The 15,142-nt window shown below is 35.8% G+C and overlaps 1 protein-coding gene across 13 annotated transcripts in view; it reads right to left on the reverse strand.

The window, feature by feature from the left end:
- SENP7 (SUMO specific peptidase 7) overlaps positions 1-15,142 on the reverse strand; it is a 35,048-nt gene that overhangs the window by 2,265 nt on the left and 17,641 nt on the right. For all 13 annotated transcript variants that reach the window (XM_015877093.2, XM_015877115.2, XM_015877068.1 and 10 more), the window contains 15 exons: positions 14,172-14,517; positions 13,438-13,622; positions 12,694-12,840; positions 11,549-11,582; positions 10,658-10,828; positions 10,013-10,275; positions 9,368-9,501; positions 8,670-8,786; positions 7,054-7,173; positions 6,447-6,539; positions 5,445-5,635; positions 4,976-5,028; positions 4,620-4,657; positions 4,333-4,401; positions 2,086-2,236 (listed from right to left, as the gene is read on the reverse strand). In XM_015877093.2, the coding sequence (XP_015732579.1) occupies positions 2,086-2,236; positions 4,333-4,401; positions 4,620-4,657; positions 4,976-5,028; positions 5,445-5,635; positions 6,447-6,539; positions 7,054-7,173; positions 8,670-8,786; positions 9,368-9,501; positions 10,013-10,275; positions 10,658-10,828; positions 11,549-11,582; positions 12,694-12,840; positions 13,438-13,622; positions 14,172-14,517 (2,112 nt within the window). The remainder of the gene's footprint in view (positions 1-2,085; positions 2,237-4,332; positions 4,402-4,619; positions 4,658-4,975; positions 5,029-5,444; positions 5,636-6,446; positions 6,540-7,053; positions 7,174-8,669; positions 8,787-9,367; positions 9,502-10,012; positions 10,276-10,657; positions 10,829-11,548; positions 11,583-12,693; positions 12,841-13,437; positions 13,623-14,171; positions 14,518-15,142) is intronic.

Below are 15,142 nucleotides of genomic sequence, written 5' to 3' on the forward strand. Positions count from 1 at the left end.
AAAACAATATTTACAGCAGGAATTTCCCATTACAACCTGCAAACAAAATTCCAGCGCCTTCCATACTACTGAGACCTAGCATGCATAAATAAGTTACCACGAGATACAATGGCCAAGATCTAAGTTAAATTCCAGTTCCTCTGTTATAATTATAGTCATACATAACGCGAGCTACTCATGGTAAACAAAAAACAGATTATCATCACTTCCTCTTAAAGATACTTTAATATAAGCTAATATTCAATGTTGATTCTACATACTCTCATACGGTTAGACATGCTCTTGATACTTAACAGGAGGCAAGTGCACTTCAGTCGAAAAACACACATGTACAATCACACCACATGGAAGCAAGCAAGTCTCAGGCACATTTTTATTGTCATGAGCTGACCTGTCTGACAGAAGACAACAAATCAGCAAGAGTATTGCCAGCAATTCTAGCAGGACATAGAGAGGGGAGAATTTGGACCAAAACAGGAAAGCAAATTCAAATGGCTGAGATATTGCTAGTTCTGGCAATAAGATTACAACACTACATCTCAACTGCCTCAAAACAAAAAACCCAAGTTTTTTTTTCTTCCTCCTACCATCATTCTTTTGCCATGCCTACTTTTCACCTTCCCCTTCCTTTGAAAAGTCACATGTTAAATTCAAAAAGCAAGGTGAGAATGGCCTATGAGTCCTGGTATGCTCAGAACAACAAACGACCTCACCCTGACCTCGCTTCTGTATTGTTAGAGAATGAGGAGTTCAAAATACTGGTACAAATATTAAAACAAATAAATTCTTCTTCTACCTCCCTATTACAAAATCACTGAATGGATGAGGCTGGAAGGGAATTCTGAAGGTCACCTAGACCAAACTCTCTATTTAAGCAAGGCTAAATAGGGCAGACAGCCCACACTACATTTTTGACTCTAAATTGCTGGGACATGGATCTGATAGATAGACCACTTGGTGAATAAAGAATTGGCTAGAGAGCTGCATACAGAGTTGCGGTCAACAGCTCCACTGTCCAAATGGAGATAAGTGATAAGAGGTGTTCTTCAGGAATTGGTACTGGGACTGGTTCTATTTAACATCTTTGTCAGTGATATGGACAGTGGGATTTAGTGCACCCTCAGCAATTTTGCAGATGACACCAAGCTTAGAGGTGCCATGGACATGTTGGAGGGATGGGATGCCATCCAGAGGGATTCCAGAGGGATTAGTAGGCTCCACGCAAACTAACTGCCACTGAACAAGGCTAGGTGCAAGGTCTTGCACACAATCGCAGGCTAGTTGATCAGAGCCTTTTGCTGGACTTGGGAGCACTGTGGGACAAAAAGCTTGACATGAACTGAGAACAGACACTTGCAGCTCTGAAAACCAACCATACCATGGATTAAATCAAAAGAAGGGTAGCTAGCAGATCAAAGGAGCTGATTCTCTCCCACTACTCAGTGCTCATGAGATCCCACCTGAAGCACTGTGTTCAGCTCTGAGGCCTGCAGCTTAAGAAAGGCACAGAGCTGCTAGTGTAGGTCATGAGGAAGGATCAAGAAGATGACATTTAGAAGTATGTTCAGTACAAGTAAGAGAATTTCCCCTAGCTTTGTTTATTGTCTCTTAAGGATCCTACTTCCATCTCTTTGCAGAAGCTGCTGCCTGCACAGACAATGCTATTCAAAGGCCAAAGGAAAAGCTGAACAAAGCTTGAAAGGCAACATGAGAACCTACACAGAAAACATGTCTTTGCACCATTTGTAGGTCAGAAATGCATAAACTAAACAGTATATATCCATAATATATATATATATCTCCATACAGCTGCAGACCTTGAATGTGTCAATGTAAATGCAATATTAAACCACAAGGTTAGAAATGCCTGCCTAAGAAACCCAGAGGAGAAAAACGTCTGTGTTTCAGATACAAAGACCTCCTGCCACAAGACAAAGAACAGCTTTTATGTTCTCTTTCTCAAATACCTTAGACAACGTTAGATGCTAAGCAGCACAAGTTTTCTGTCTGAGTATTTCTCTCAGAAATAGCAGTTAATGGTTTGAGGTGATTTTGGGGGAAAGGAAAAGTAGATTCTTTTATTACCTGGAAGAAGCTTTCCACATATTGTAGCAAATACACCCCACAGTCACTACTGTTATCTTGTTTAGGCACTCTTGGATAAAAGTCAATCATCGTTGATTTACTAAATTCCCGATGCGTTTTTCTTTTAGCTTCCCATTCCACTTCGAGATACCTATAAAAGAAAGTGAATAGATTAAATATCTGAGAAATAACTCAAATAACTCCAAAGCTCAATGAATTTTGAGATGCTTCTTATTATTATTCTGGAGCTGGACAAAACATTAAGATAGCCTCAACCAATTTATTTCACAGAATCTATAAAAAAAATTCATACAAATAAAAATTTCAACTGTCCGATATTCTACCATACACAGATTCAGTTCTGTCTTAGAATATACAATACACAAAGTGGGAAAGACACATGAAATTATTTAAAAATAATGATTATCATCCATCTGCATTGAGTTTATTCAAGCTATCTATCATTTTTAAACCTAAGATCGGGGAGGAGTTCAAGTGATCTTTCCCAGATATTGTGTTCATCCAAAAAAGCCAGCAGTACTTTTCTACGCCAAAAAAATTCAGAATGTGAAAAATTTAGAAAGCTGTTAAAGTTAAAATTTTAAGTTAACTTTCTGAACTTCAACTATAATTACACCATTATACCCCTCAGAGACCATTAGGATATAAAGCGTTGGATAACTTGTTAAAAAAGGATCATTTCTTTAATGATTTCAATTTAGTTGTTATCATCTTTTTTTATATTGTTCTCTTGCTTCAGTAGTAGCTCACTGACTTCACTTTCTGAACTGACTACTGATTTTGAAAATGTGATTGAAGGCACAAGTGTCTGACTAACTTGGATTCAGATCTTTAAGCTAGGTCAGGCTACACAGGAAAATTACAAAGCTGAAGTTTGCATACGCAGGAAGAAAATGTGAAAGGTTCAACTAGAGTTAAAATTGGCCAATAACATTTCAGATAACAAAAACAGTCCTTTTAAGAGTATGCTAATAGCAAGAGAAAGTCTAAGGAAAATACTAGAATGTTACTGGGTAAAGCTAGTCACTTTATGAATAGAGATAATGAAAAGGCAGAGGCACTTAATGTTTTGATTGCCCTGGTCTTTAATAATGACAGGTTTTTTGTTGCCCAGTTCTCTAAGTTGGGGGAGCAGTGACTTTCTATTTGTTGATATTAAAACTGTAATGAACTCAGGAATCTTCTCAACTATCTACAAAAGATCTCGGAGTCTGGAGAGGTCTCTTCTGACTGAAAACTAGCCAGCATTGTTCCAGTTTACAAGAAGGGTAAAAGAGAAGACCCTAGTAATCACAAACCCATTAGTTTAACTTCAGTAACTGAAAAAGATTATTGAGACAATTATCCTGGGTGTCACTGAAAGGCATTCAAAAATAACACAGTCATCAGGTCTTATCAACAAAGATTCACACAAAAATTTCTGTCTCACTAATTTGATATTGTTTTATGACAAGATCACACACACACACAGGACGAAGGAAAGGTAGCAGATAAATTTTTTTCTGGATTTTACTACGGCTATGCCTTTGGTTGACGAGAAGGATCTTTTCTGTGTAGTACCTGGTTTACAGATTTTTGCTTCTTCCAGTGAAGTGAATACAACAGAGTACAAAAAGATCAATTCTGTTTATCTTCAAATAATGAACACTAGCAGCTTTTAAAAAATGTTATGATAGCTACTGAAGTCATTAGGAGTACATAAAAGAACTGTAAATTTCATGAACTCTTCCAAAACTTGCATCCTTTTCAGAAAAAAAGGCTCTCACTTTTCAAAATATATAATACCATTCTGATATCACTATCCTGCCACATGACACTTGTAGACTGCATCAGTGTAGTTTCTAGTTTTTGTACATACTTTGCTGTGGATTTAATACAGGAATTCTGAAAGCTCTATTAAAAAAAAAAAAATGAAGGCCAGCCATTTGGAAAATATATCATTTCAACTTTGAAGTATTCATTTTAAATACAAGCACTATTTACTTTGAACTTTAGAAAGAAGTGAATTCACCATCCAATTCACAACTTTTACATTACACTTAGACTGCAAAACAAAGACATACTTCTCACACAAACCTCTATATTGCTGTTACAGTAATAGTTGTGGCTGCTTGTGAGTTACCCTTTTGCAACACAAAGGTACAACTCCATAGAGAAAAGTATTTTAAGCATCAAAATATGACCAGCAGTGTTTCTTTCTAATAAATGGAAACTGTTGTCACTTACTCTCTCAAAACCTGAACTGTCTTCTGCACAGAACCAGCTTTCAAAGAATCTAAGATCAGTATACAAGGCCTGTAAACAACAACAAAATCAGTTTAGTCCTTCATTACCAACACTATAGAAGCAATTTTTTCTTTTAGCACAGCTTAACAGGAGCATCAGTAACTAAACAAATGCGAAAGGAAACAGACAAGTCCCTACAGCTGCATGTATGCAACAAATACCTGAATCAATCATCATTTTAGTAAGGTCTATAATGATACAAAATTAAGATGAAAACAGAAACATACCTTTTACAGATTTGCCTTTTGGAATTACTTAGGGAGATCTGGGAGAAGAGAAAATAAAATTAACCTTACAAAATTACAAGTATAAAAAGAAATGTCTTTACAGATTTAAAGCCATAGCCTTCCCTTGCAGAAACAGAAAACAACATGAAAACTTTTAAAAGGTGAAACAATAGCATAAAGCAATGTAAACTGGTAAAGAAGGACTTCAGACTAATTCAAATGGCCTTGCACAGGCTGTAGACCATATCAATAATGACAGCTTCTGCAAAAAGATGACATACAATCATTTGTTCAAGTCTCAGAGCCTTCAGAAATGAAGCAATACATTTCCTCTGTCAGTACAGAAAAGCACTTACTTTAGAAAAACATGAATCCAGGACCGAGGCAGAAGCAGCAGATTCACTGCCACCTAGTACAAAAGAACAAATGTACTAAGTATTAAGGTTTCCTTAAAGCGGAAATATATTCATTTTCAAATTAGTGATTATGAGCATTCAAAAATAAATGAATTTTCCTTCCCTTCTAAATATTCAAATATCAGATTTATAGGGCCTACCATCCTAATAAAACTCTTAATGAGATCCAAGAACTTTAACTCCTGATGGGAAATAGGTCACTGCTTTATATCTCTTCCACTATTTTCCAGAGTTGTGGGGAAAAAAAACAAACAAACAATGCAGTGCAGTCCTTGTTATGCACAGTAATACAAAAACATACTACAACTTAAGATAAGAAATCGCTTTTAATACATTATTTCTCTCCTTCAAGGATTAGTAAACTATCAGAATTGTGTATGAACTGACAATTTTCTTTTAGATTATCTACCTTTGGAGAATAAAGTTCTGTTTGCATCTGTTTCTTCTTCAGGATAGGCCAACACTGAACCAACTACAGAGTCCTCACTCTTGTTCTCTGACCGGAGCGGAGATAGATTAAATGAAGTCTGGTGGGGACACTCCTCATATACAGTTTCTTCTAACCAAGGAAAACAGATAACTGCAATGTACCAATGAGACCTGTCCAACAGTGAGGAGAAGGGGAAGAAGAATGTCAAAATTCTGTAACATTTGGTTCTGAAAAGGATATAAGTTTTTTTATAACATTGAGGGCATGTGGACAACTGATAAATTACATGTTAACTGCTGCTGCAGTGTTCTCTCACGGCATCACACATAAGTTCTCTGACTCACTTTTTTCTTTACATTCTGCCATAACTGCAGAAATAAGTATAAATTCCTTCCCCAGCAATTTACAGCACTCTCTTACCACCCATCCCACTGCAAATAAAGTAATAAACAATTGGTGACAGTGATCCCAGCTTTGAATATGGTTGCAAGTTAAACATGACTCTGCCTTTATGTCTTCTTTTAGGTATTCAACAGTAATTCTCAATTACTTTTCAGCTTTCCTGGAGTTTCCATGTGCAGGTTAGTTACTCAGCCAGGCCCAGTCACAGTGCTACTCCTGCTCCTTTTACCATTAACCCCCTGAGTTGCTGAGACTCTTTACAGAAGCATTACTTGCATAGAAATCATCATGATACAAAATTTATTCTGAAATACACAAAAGCAATTCTCGATAAAACCAAGAACAGAGATGTAAAGTTTACTTACAACAGCACTAATTAATAGGAAAACTAACTTTTGAAGAGACTTCAAGTTTCCTCATTCCATACCTCGCTGCTATTTCAAAATCTAATGTGTTCATTTCCAATTATCCAAGCCAGCAGCCATATGGCCTCCAGCCATAAATCTTTAAGATCACCACAATATTCATATACTAACATCTTTAATTATCAAAAAAGTTGCCTGAAACACACAGACTTACTCCTCATTCACAGGTACAAAAATATAATCTTTATTGAAGATGTTTATGTGACGAGTCCATGTTCTTACTCTTTTGTGTCTTCTTTGTGCCACTCTGAAAAAAAAAAAGTGATAATTACTATTAAGATTTGTTTTTTAATGTATAAGGATTAGTATTCCTACATATTCCTAATACCTCACTTTGTTTTTCATTCGTTCTTGACTTTATTTTTGGATAGAGAAAAAATAAACCAGCAAAGCATTAAGCCCAAGTAACTAACAAGCCATTTCTGAACCATCTTATACTTATCTGGTAAACTATCCATTGATTTGAAGGACTTGCTGCAATTAGGTAACTATTAATTATTTACTATGCCAAATGCAAAAACTGTATATAACTACCTGTTAGTGTAAAAGCAGATCTACAGAAGTTCACAACAACCACAATTTCAACTTCACACTTTTATTCCTATTCCATTTGAATAACACACAGATTTTAATTAGTATATTTCAACTGTGAGTTACAACATTTAACCACTAGTCCTTTAGAGATCACTGATAAACATTTTATGTGCTAGCAGCAACAAATAGCTTGATTAAGGTCATTATGTCATCTAACAAGAACTTACGAAACTTTGGGATCTTCCTCAGAGAATTTTTCTGTCCTTGTCAGGCACTTATAGAAGAAGCTGCTAAAAATGTGTGTACGCTCAGCAAGATGTTTTGGTGCCTTCTCCAACAACAGGTATCTATCAAAGAAAGAAAAATGGAAGTCAGCACACTCCCTTTCTAGAAAGTATCTTTACCGAACAAGAGTACAACCATTATTTAAATGACTTAGCATATTCAGATTATGTTTAATATCAGTTGTCTTAACAATTGTTTTGTTTTTTATCTATTTTATTATGTGGTTACACAGATGAACATCATCACACACTGAAAAGGCCAAACAGCTACTAAAAATACAGATACATTTATCTCAGCTTTGTGCTACAGTATTAATTTTGCTACCCTTACTTTTACAGCTAGGTTTCTAGGCCTTGCAATAAAGTCAGGACTAATATAAGACTACGCAGTTTTATACTTCTTTATTTATAAAAAGCATGAAACAGGTCAGTAGTTCAAATTGCCTACTTGACTTCTACAATTTAGACACATGAAAGTTGAGTATCTACAGATACTCATTTAGTATTATTTTACTGTTGACCATTTTACTATAAACAATGGCTTGAGTGTTTATTCTGTCACTTCAGAAGGCCAAAGCTCTCAGTATTTAAGTAATACTACATAAGGTGCCTCCAGTTTCATTTGGTGAAATATGTAACACGTTCATGTATCATACAGCTGTTAACACAATGAAAGTCAAGACTATGGGAAGAAGTCCAATAAATTTAAACAGCGGGGGGGGGGGGGTTCTGCAATAACTGCATTAAATTCCTGTATTCAGACTTCCTGTTTTTCTGGTAAAAAGGAGCTACAGTTAGTACAGGGGCTACCCTGCATTATTTTTGTTGCTGTTGTTTAGCACAGCATACAAGGGTTTTGTTGTAAAAATACAAGAAAACACCCGTTTCCTTTCCCATTCATTTAGACTGAACGTTTTAACTGGCTCATTATTGCTCATGTTTACAGAAGCTATGTCTGATTACAAGCTGAATGGAATTCATGCAGTTAACCTTCAAAGAAAGTCAGAATTCTACTTAGGTCTAAGTCAGCACAAAGAGTGAATGCCTCTAACACCACTTACTTTCACAAGCAACCTTAGTAGAATGGCACAGTGCAGGTAAACTCACCTTCATCAAAAGTGTTTGTTATGTTGCTTTATGCAAGAGCCGTATATCAGAAGAATCCCTGAACTCTTACACAGAATAGTTGATAGTTGAAGATACTCAACTTCAAGTAAACCTAGTAAAGAATCTACCCAGTATCTCTCTGTTTAACTACCTGATGAAAACTGCTCATTGCTTTCTGCTCTGTGAGACGCCCACGCAGCCTTTTTTTCCCACAAAAGCTTTTTGATCTATAATCTCCAGAGTGTATCACAGCCCTTTTAAGGGTCAAAAATAATGTAAGTTAAGCATATTAAGCTTCAGAGTATAAAAAGTTTTAAATAAAGACACACAACTTGATAATACTGTTATTTTTAAAGTCATTATACCATGTCTAGCAACCAACTTTTACAGTTACATCAAAGTCCAGATCAAGTCTCAGATAGAAGAGGACAAGTAAGCATTTGATTACTTACTTAAGATAGAAATCAATGATGACATCATTAAGAAACTCTCCGTATTCTAAGCATTTTAGGTCTTCTCTTGTGACTCCAAGTCCTCCTTTTGCAGGTGGAGGTGGATAAACAATCAGACTAGAAAACACAAATCATGTTATAACAGTAAAGACCCATGTTTTACACAACACTTCTTCATACTGTCATTCTACATGGAAAACACTTCCTAGAAAACCTGGTGAAGTACACGTTCTCAGAATCTTTAACTATCTCAAAAGTTCTTTGCAATCAACAGCAAAAGAATGTTTACAGGAGTGTTTATGTCCCCCACTGCACACTAGAATTTTGAGAAAGCTTCTGAAAAGGAATTTTTTTACTCTTACCCTTTCCTCCCTTTTTTCCTTTTCATAAAAGTAACTGATGAATGACTATACAACTTGGGGAAAACACTAGGGCACATACTCTCAAAAGGTTTTTAAGAACAATTTATTCCAACTGATATTTGCCATACTAAACATACGATACCTGCATTACACATTTGCATGTTCCCATTCTCTAATGAGTACAGATATGCCCTGATTTCCGAGATTCTATTTCATCCTGTATCTATTTCATCCACTCATCTCATCTGTTAACTATTTTGAATAACTACATTTATATCTAGCAATATTATATTTATAGCACATCACTGAAATCAACTAGAAATGAAAATTACATACTTCTTAACTGCTCCAGCTTCTCCTACTTCTTTCCATTCTTCATTCGGTGCAGAGGATAGAGAGATACAATAGCAACCACTATTCTGCTTATTCGCAAGGGCATAACTGGGCCTGGCCACTTTTGGTTTTGGTTTCTATCAGGAAAAAAATAAGAAAAAGTATCACACAACATCATTCAGCATTTCAAGCTGCAGAGCGGCCCAAGGAAAGTCAAGAGGTGTCTGGAATGGGCAAGATACACACAGTTCCTCCACCACTGCAACCATTCACTTCTAGTTCAGCTGATAAATGGCTCCATTGCTTCTTACTTGACTAACTCCTAACTTGCTGCCCTGGCAACACCACAAAGGCAGGGAATCCCCATGGTCTGAGAATAAGCAGTCATAAGTCAATCAAAAGCTCAAGTATTTGCCACTCATTGATGAGGTCTCTATACACTATCCCTTCACACATATCATCTAGTTTATCACAAATTTTCCCCCTTTGTAAGAAATAAATAGGAAACATAACTGTGTTTTGTTGTGTTTTTCTTTTTTAAACTAGAGATATACAAAACTTGTTTTCTGCACCTGTCTGATACAGCACTGAGTGGAATATGTGAACACCAACAACTTGCGATGAATCAAGCAACAGTTATTCACTAACCTGAAGTTTAGGCACTTGAGCAAATGAGATACTCTCTTTTGATGCACATTGCTTTAGCAGATCCTCACTGGAACTTATAAAAGAGCTCTCTTCAGGAGACAAGTCCTTAAACAAGAGTAAAGCTTGCTTAAAAGACAACAGTTCAGGGAGATCTGGCGCTCTGTTCTTCTTGCTTATCTCTGTAATTAATTCAGACAGTCTGGCGAATTCTTTTTCTGTGAGTGGTTGGGACAGTTCAAGAAAAATAAATTCACTAGATTTGGCTGGAAAAAGGAAAGAATGGATATTGTTAACAATTTAGCTGTATGACAAAAGTTCATCTGCACACCCACAAAGAAGCACAGAGAAACAACAGCAGGAGAAGCCCAAATAATATCCTTCCTGGGTTCATCATAGAGGCCCCTCAGAAGCCCAACTCCACAAGCCCAGAGAAGCACAAAGGCACAACGGCAGGCAAAAACCGTAATTGAGGACTTGAAAAATGGAACATCCCCATCTAGGCTCTTCCCAGGGCTGTCCCAGGAGAGCTTCAAGTCTAGGTGTGAATCCCATCCAGATGAGTTGATGCTAGAGCCTTATGGATAGAAGGAATTTGCTGCTGAGGAGCAGGGCACTCATGCTGGGACACAGGGCAAGAGTACTCACATGGTTCACTGTTAAGACATTTTCCTAATTGGGTTTCAATCTTTTCTAGATAATCCACAGACAACCAAATGAAAATTACAGTTGAAGAACAGTCATCATCGTTTCTCCACAAGCCAAATCTTCTCACATCCAGGGTATCCACAGTCAGCTTAATATTCTTATTAAGTGCCACTGTAAAATAATAGGATTTAAAGTAACTATTTGTGTCTGTAAAAGAGAAACCTACACATGTCACATTACAAATAGTTAAAGTTACTACATACTAAGATATATACACATCATCAGAATTTTTTTAAAACTGTACTTGTATATTTTATTCCTGACACTAACATAAAAATGTGTTGAGAGTTCAGTACTCAAATCATTTAAATTACATAAAACAAAGTTATCAAACCATAACACCAAAAATGTATTATTTTCTTTCAGTCAATCCAACTAAGAACTGCTCAAAAAACTTTTCCTCTGAGATACAGTAAACCATGCATCATCTTGGGAAAACAATGAATGCAAATCTAGTTACATTCCTCTTGGTTTTAATCAACTCATACATTTTAAATAAATCTGAGGGTCTAAAATCCCTGATATGAAAGGAGTAGTTTGAAATACGTGAAACAGTGACATTTAATACAGTTTAACACCATATGCAGGAATGCACAAACAAGGCCACTAAAACTGCAAGTTCACCTTAGAAGCGCAAAAAGTAGCTGTTGTCAATGCTTATACTACAGATAACGCTACATCCATTTATTGAAAAATGTTTATTTCAAAAGTCATTTTGTGTCTTTGTGAAAGACTATAAATTATCAACAAAATAATATATGTTGAGTATCATGTAATACTCTAAAGATTAAATTTAAAGTTAAGAGAAGGCTAAATAAAAGTTTGCCTTACCTTGAAATGGTATTGTAATATACTTGGTCATAAACTGAAATAAGATAGAAAAACAGTATAAATGAGCTCACTTTCTACAGGTTGAATGTTTTATTACCTCCCTTGCTTATAGCCAAATAAACTGAAAATAATATGCCTAATTTGATATATGACTCTTTCACATAAAACAAAGTTCCTAAATGCACATTACGAATGTTAAGTTACATTCAGATTCTTAAAAAAAAAAAAAAAAAAGATTAACACTTAAGGAATTTAAGGAAGTATCCTTTGATAAAGACTGTCAGCTGCACTACTTGAACAAAGGATGCTATGTAAACTGTCCACACTGGCGTATTACCTTGGTATTTACTCTAATCTTTGAATAAAATGCCTTTAAAGTTTCTATCTTCATTGTCACTATGTTAGAAAAGCTTAGCTAAATAAAGAACGTTTTACTGTCACTTTTACTGAAGGTTGTAGTATGTGCTGAGAGAAGAGGTTTCTCTTCCCTTACCTGATTATACGCAAAGAATAAACTTCTTTGTCCCCCAAGGAAAACTTTCCCTTTCCACCTAGAAGTGTTCTATTCCAACTCATCTCCGGAATTATGTCATTTAATATAGGACCTATAAGTTTCCACAATTGGTACTGCAATTACAGTACACCTTCACTTACATTTCTACACTTTGTTGAACAGCATATGTTACCTATGCAATTAATGCTTTTAGTATTATTTTACAGCTCTTCGAAGCTACAAAACAAACAATTTTCTATTTAAATGTCAATTAATGCATATTATACATGCGAACTATGATTATCTTATTCTAATATCTATACTATTTTTAAGAAAACTGATTTCATTTCCAGTTGACACCTACTCTACCACAGCCATTATTTGCTGTTACAATTCATTAAAAACTGCCCCAGAATGATTTCTGTCCCAACACAACATTTACCAGAATCTTTACCTCTGAAAACTAGAGCTATACAAAACTGCAGTTAACTTCTCTACAGACAGCAATCCAAACAGACAAATATATTTTTGCCAAAGAAGTGTGATGCAGTGATAATCAGAAAGTGCATCCACACTAAATTCCACTGGCTTTATTTAAACAGAATTTTGTTTTTTAAATATTCTCAAATGTAACCACAATAGACAAACTTACCCTAACAGGACCTGTTGATGACCACTTAAATTTCCCAATGTATAGGTTATCAAATTCAAAATCTAATCCTGGTTTCATCTGTTCACTACGTATGGTTCCAGAAGGCAAGTTCGTAGGACATTTGTCTTCATCTGACTTTATTAAAAGCTGAGGAAAAAATGGGGTGCTATATGAGTTTCTTTAAATGAGTTATTTCCATTCTGTAGTCTTACAAATTCTTATACTCATTTCCCAATGCTAAGACATAACCTGGACACTTTGCCATCTACACCCAAGCAAAAACTCAAACAATGGTGCAACAGAAAATATTCCCTTTTTGATATCAAAGGTACAGATCCAATTCAATACTTATTATAGTAACAACGCATTTGTGAGACAAAACAGTGATGACTCTCATGGCCTGTTTTGGGATTACAAAGACAAAACAAGGCTCATCAAGTCCAAAACGCGGCAACAACTGTCACAGTTAGATTTAGATTCAAATTCTACTGCAAGCCACATTGGAAATGGAACTTCACCTCACTTCCTGCTGTCCAGAGAGACATTTTAACTTCTCCATGCAGCAAAAGTTAGAACAGAAGACGAGAAAACAAATGAAACTACTGTGAAATATAGCTATTGTTTGGTTGCAACTAGTCATATCCTACTCTAATCATTTCACAGTTGTCCCAATGTCAAGAAAAAATAAATAGTGAATAAATAAATGGTCTGAGATAATGATATACAGCTCAAGAACTGCACTACCTGCTCTGTATGACTTTCCACATTGTCTTCCAATAGCTCTTCAGAAAAATGGTCATCAGACTTTTGGTCAATTTCTTGGACATCAGCAATATTATCTTGCATTTGTTCCATGCATTTTGGTTCAGAAAGTCCTTCTTCAGCCTTTGGTTCAGAAGATCTATCTTCATCATCACTGGAGAGGACAACTAGAGAATGAAAAAAATATACTACAGGATTCAGACTTGAGAATATTTCACTGCATATTTCAGACGAGCAAAAAGATCTTTCTCTTCCAGTATATAATACTGAAGTATGTTATCCCAGCTAGCCAACAGCTGTATGTGTGAAGGTGTCTGTAAGAAGTAGTTTTAAATATTTACTATCACTTTGTACCTCTTCTTCAAAACTGCTTGACTCCCAAAAGTGAGAAGACATAAAATACCTACTTCAACAAATAAAAAAGTATTTTACTTAATTTAAAGGTTATGAAAACATCCAAGATTGCTTTTCTATGGGTTCAAAGTCAGCTGCAGAATACAGTCTGGAATTTGAAAATGCTGCTCTCTGCTCTGTTTATCAAGTACAAAATACTCTGCTAAACTAAACTGGGCACTGTTCTCTGATCTGCAGAACACGTTACAAACAACATAATATGTGTCCTCAATCTTTGGTTGTATATATTTCAACTAGTCAGCCATGTATGAGTGACTAAGCATGCCAATAATAAATGCCAGCAACACAGATACAGAACATACTTGGATCAATTGAAACAAGTGGCCGATTACTCCTGGAGATTCTGTTCCTCAACTTGCTTGAGTACTGTGATGCGTCCATCTTTAGCTTCTTGATGGTACTAACTCGAGGTGAAACTATAGTAGTAAAAAGCTGTTTTTCTGACAAATTACTGGGAGCAGACTCAGAGCCAGCCTCCTCTGAACAGCTGTGAACAGGTCTTAATTGGTTGTTGGTAGGAGGGTCTTTACAGTCTCTCTCCAATGTCTGAGCAACGCAATCCTGTACCAGGTTAGATCTGTGATCTTGTTCATCTTCACAAGGAGTTCTGCAGCCAGAAGAGTGAGTTGAACTTAATCTTTGCTCTTTCTAGAAAACAGGAATCAAAGGGTATTTATTTATTCCTTAATCTTTCTACGATGGTTCAGATTAGTAATAATTGAGAATCTGATACATTCTAGATAAAATACATAATCATAGCCTAAGGAGACTGCCCTAATTTCTTTCTGCCTGTAATTTCTTTCTCCCTGTATTTATTACTACAAATAGACAGGGGAAACAACCTGTTCAAAGCCTACTCAAAACCCCTTCAAACTGAACAAGAAACTATTTCTGATTTTTAGTATCTCTCCCAGTATTTGACAGGGAAAGATCAAGCAACAGCAACATTTGTTACTTTGCAAAGGTGTGGTTTGGTCCAACTTCTGTGAGTTTTTAAATCAGAAAGTTACAGATCTACCCTTATCGTATTCAAATGCTTAAATAGAAACCATAACATTTACTTGACTGTTTCAGTCAGACCGAATCTTTTCCTTTTTTTTCTTTTTTCCTCCAAATCTTATTGACTGAAAAGAAGAAAACTTTAGGAAGGGGCATGATAGAAGATGAGGAGAAAGGAATATGGCATCCACAAAATTTCAGTAAGTCAGAGTATACTTTTGAAGTCTTATACCAAAGTTTCCTAATCAGTTCTATACCATCCATGAAAGAAACT

The sequence above is a fragment of the Coturnix japonica genome, chromosome 1 (assembly GCF_001577835.2).
Source record: "Coturnix japonica isolate 7356 chromosome 1, Coturnix japonica 2.1, whole genome shotgun sequence".
Classification (NCBI taxonomy): domain Eukaryota; kingdom Metazoa; phylum Chordata; class Aves; order Galliformes; family Phasianidae; genus Coturnix; species Coturnix japonica.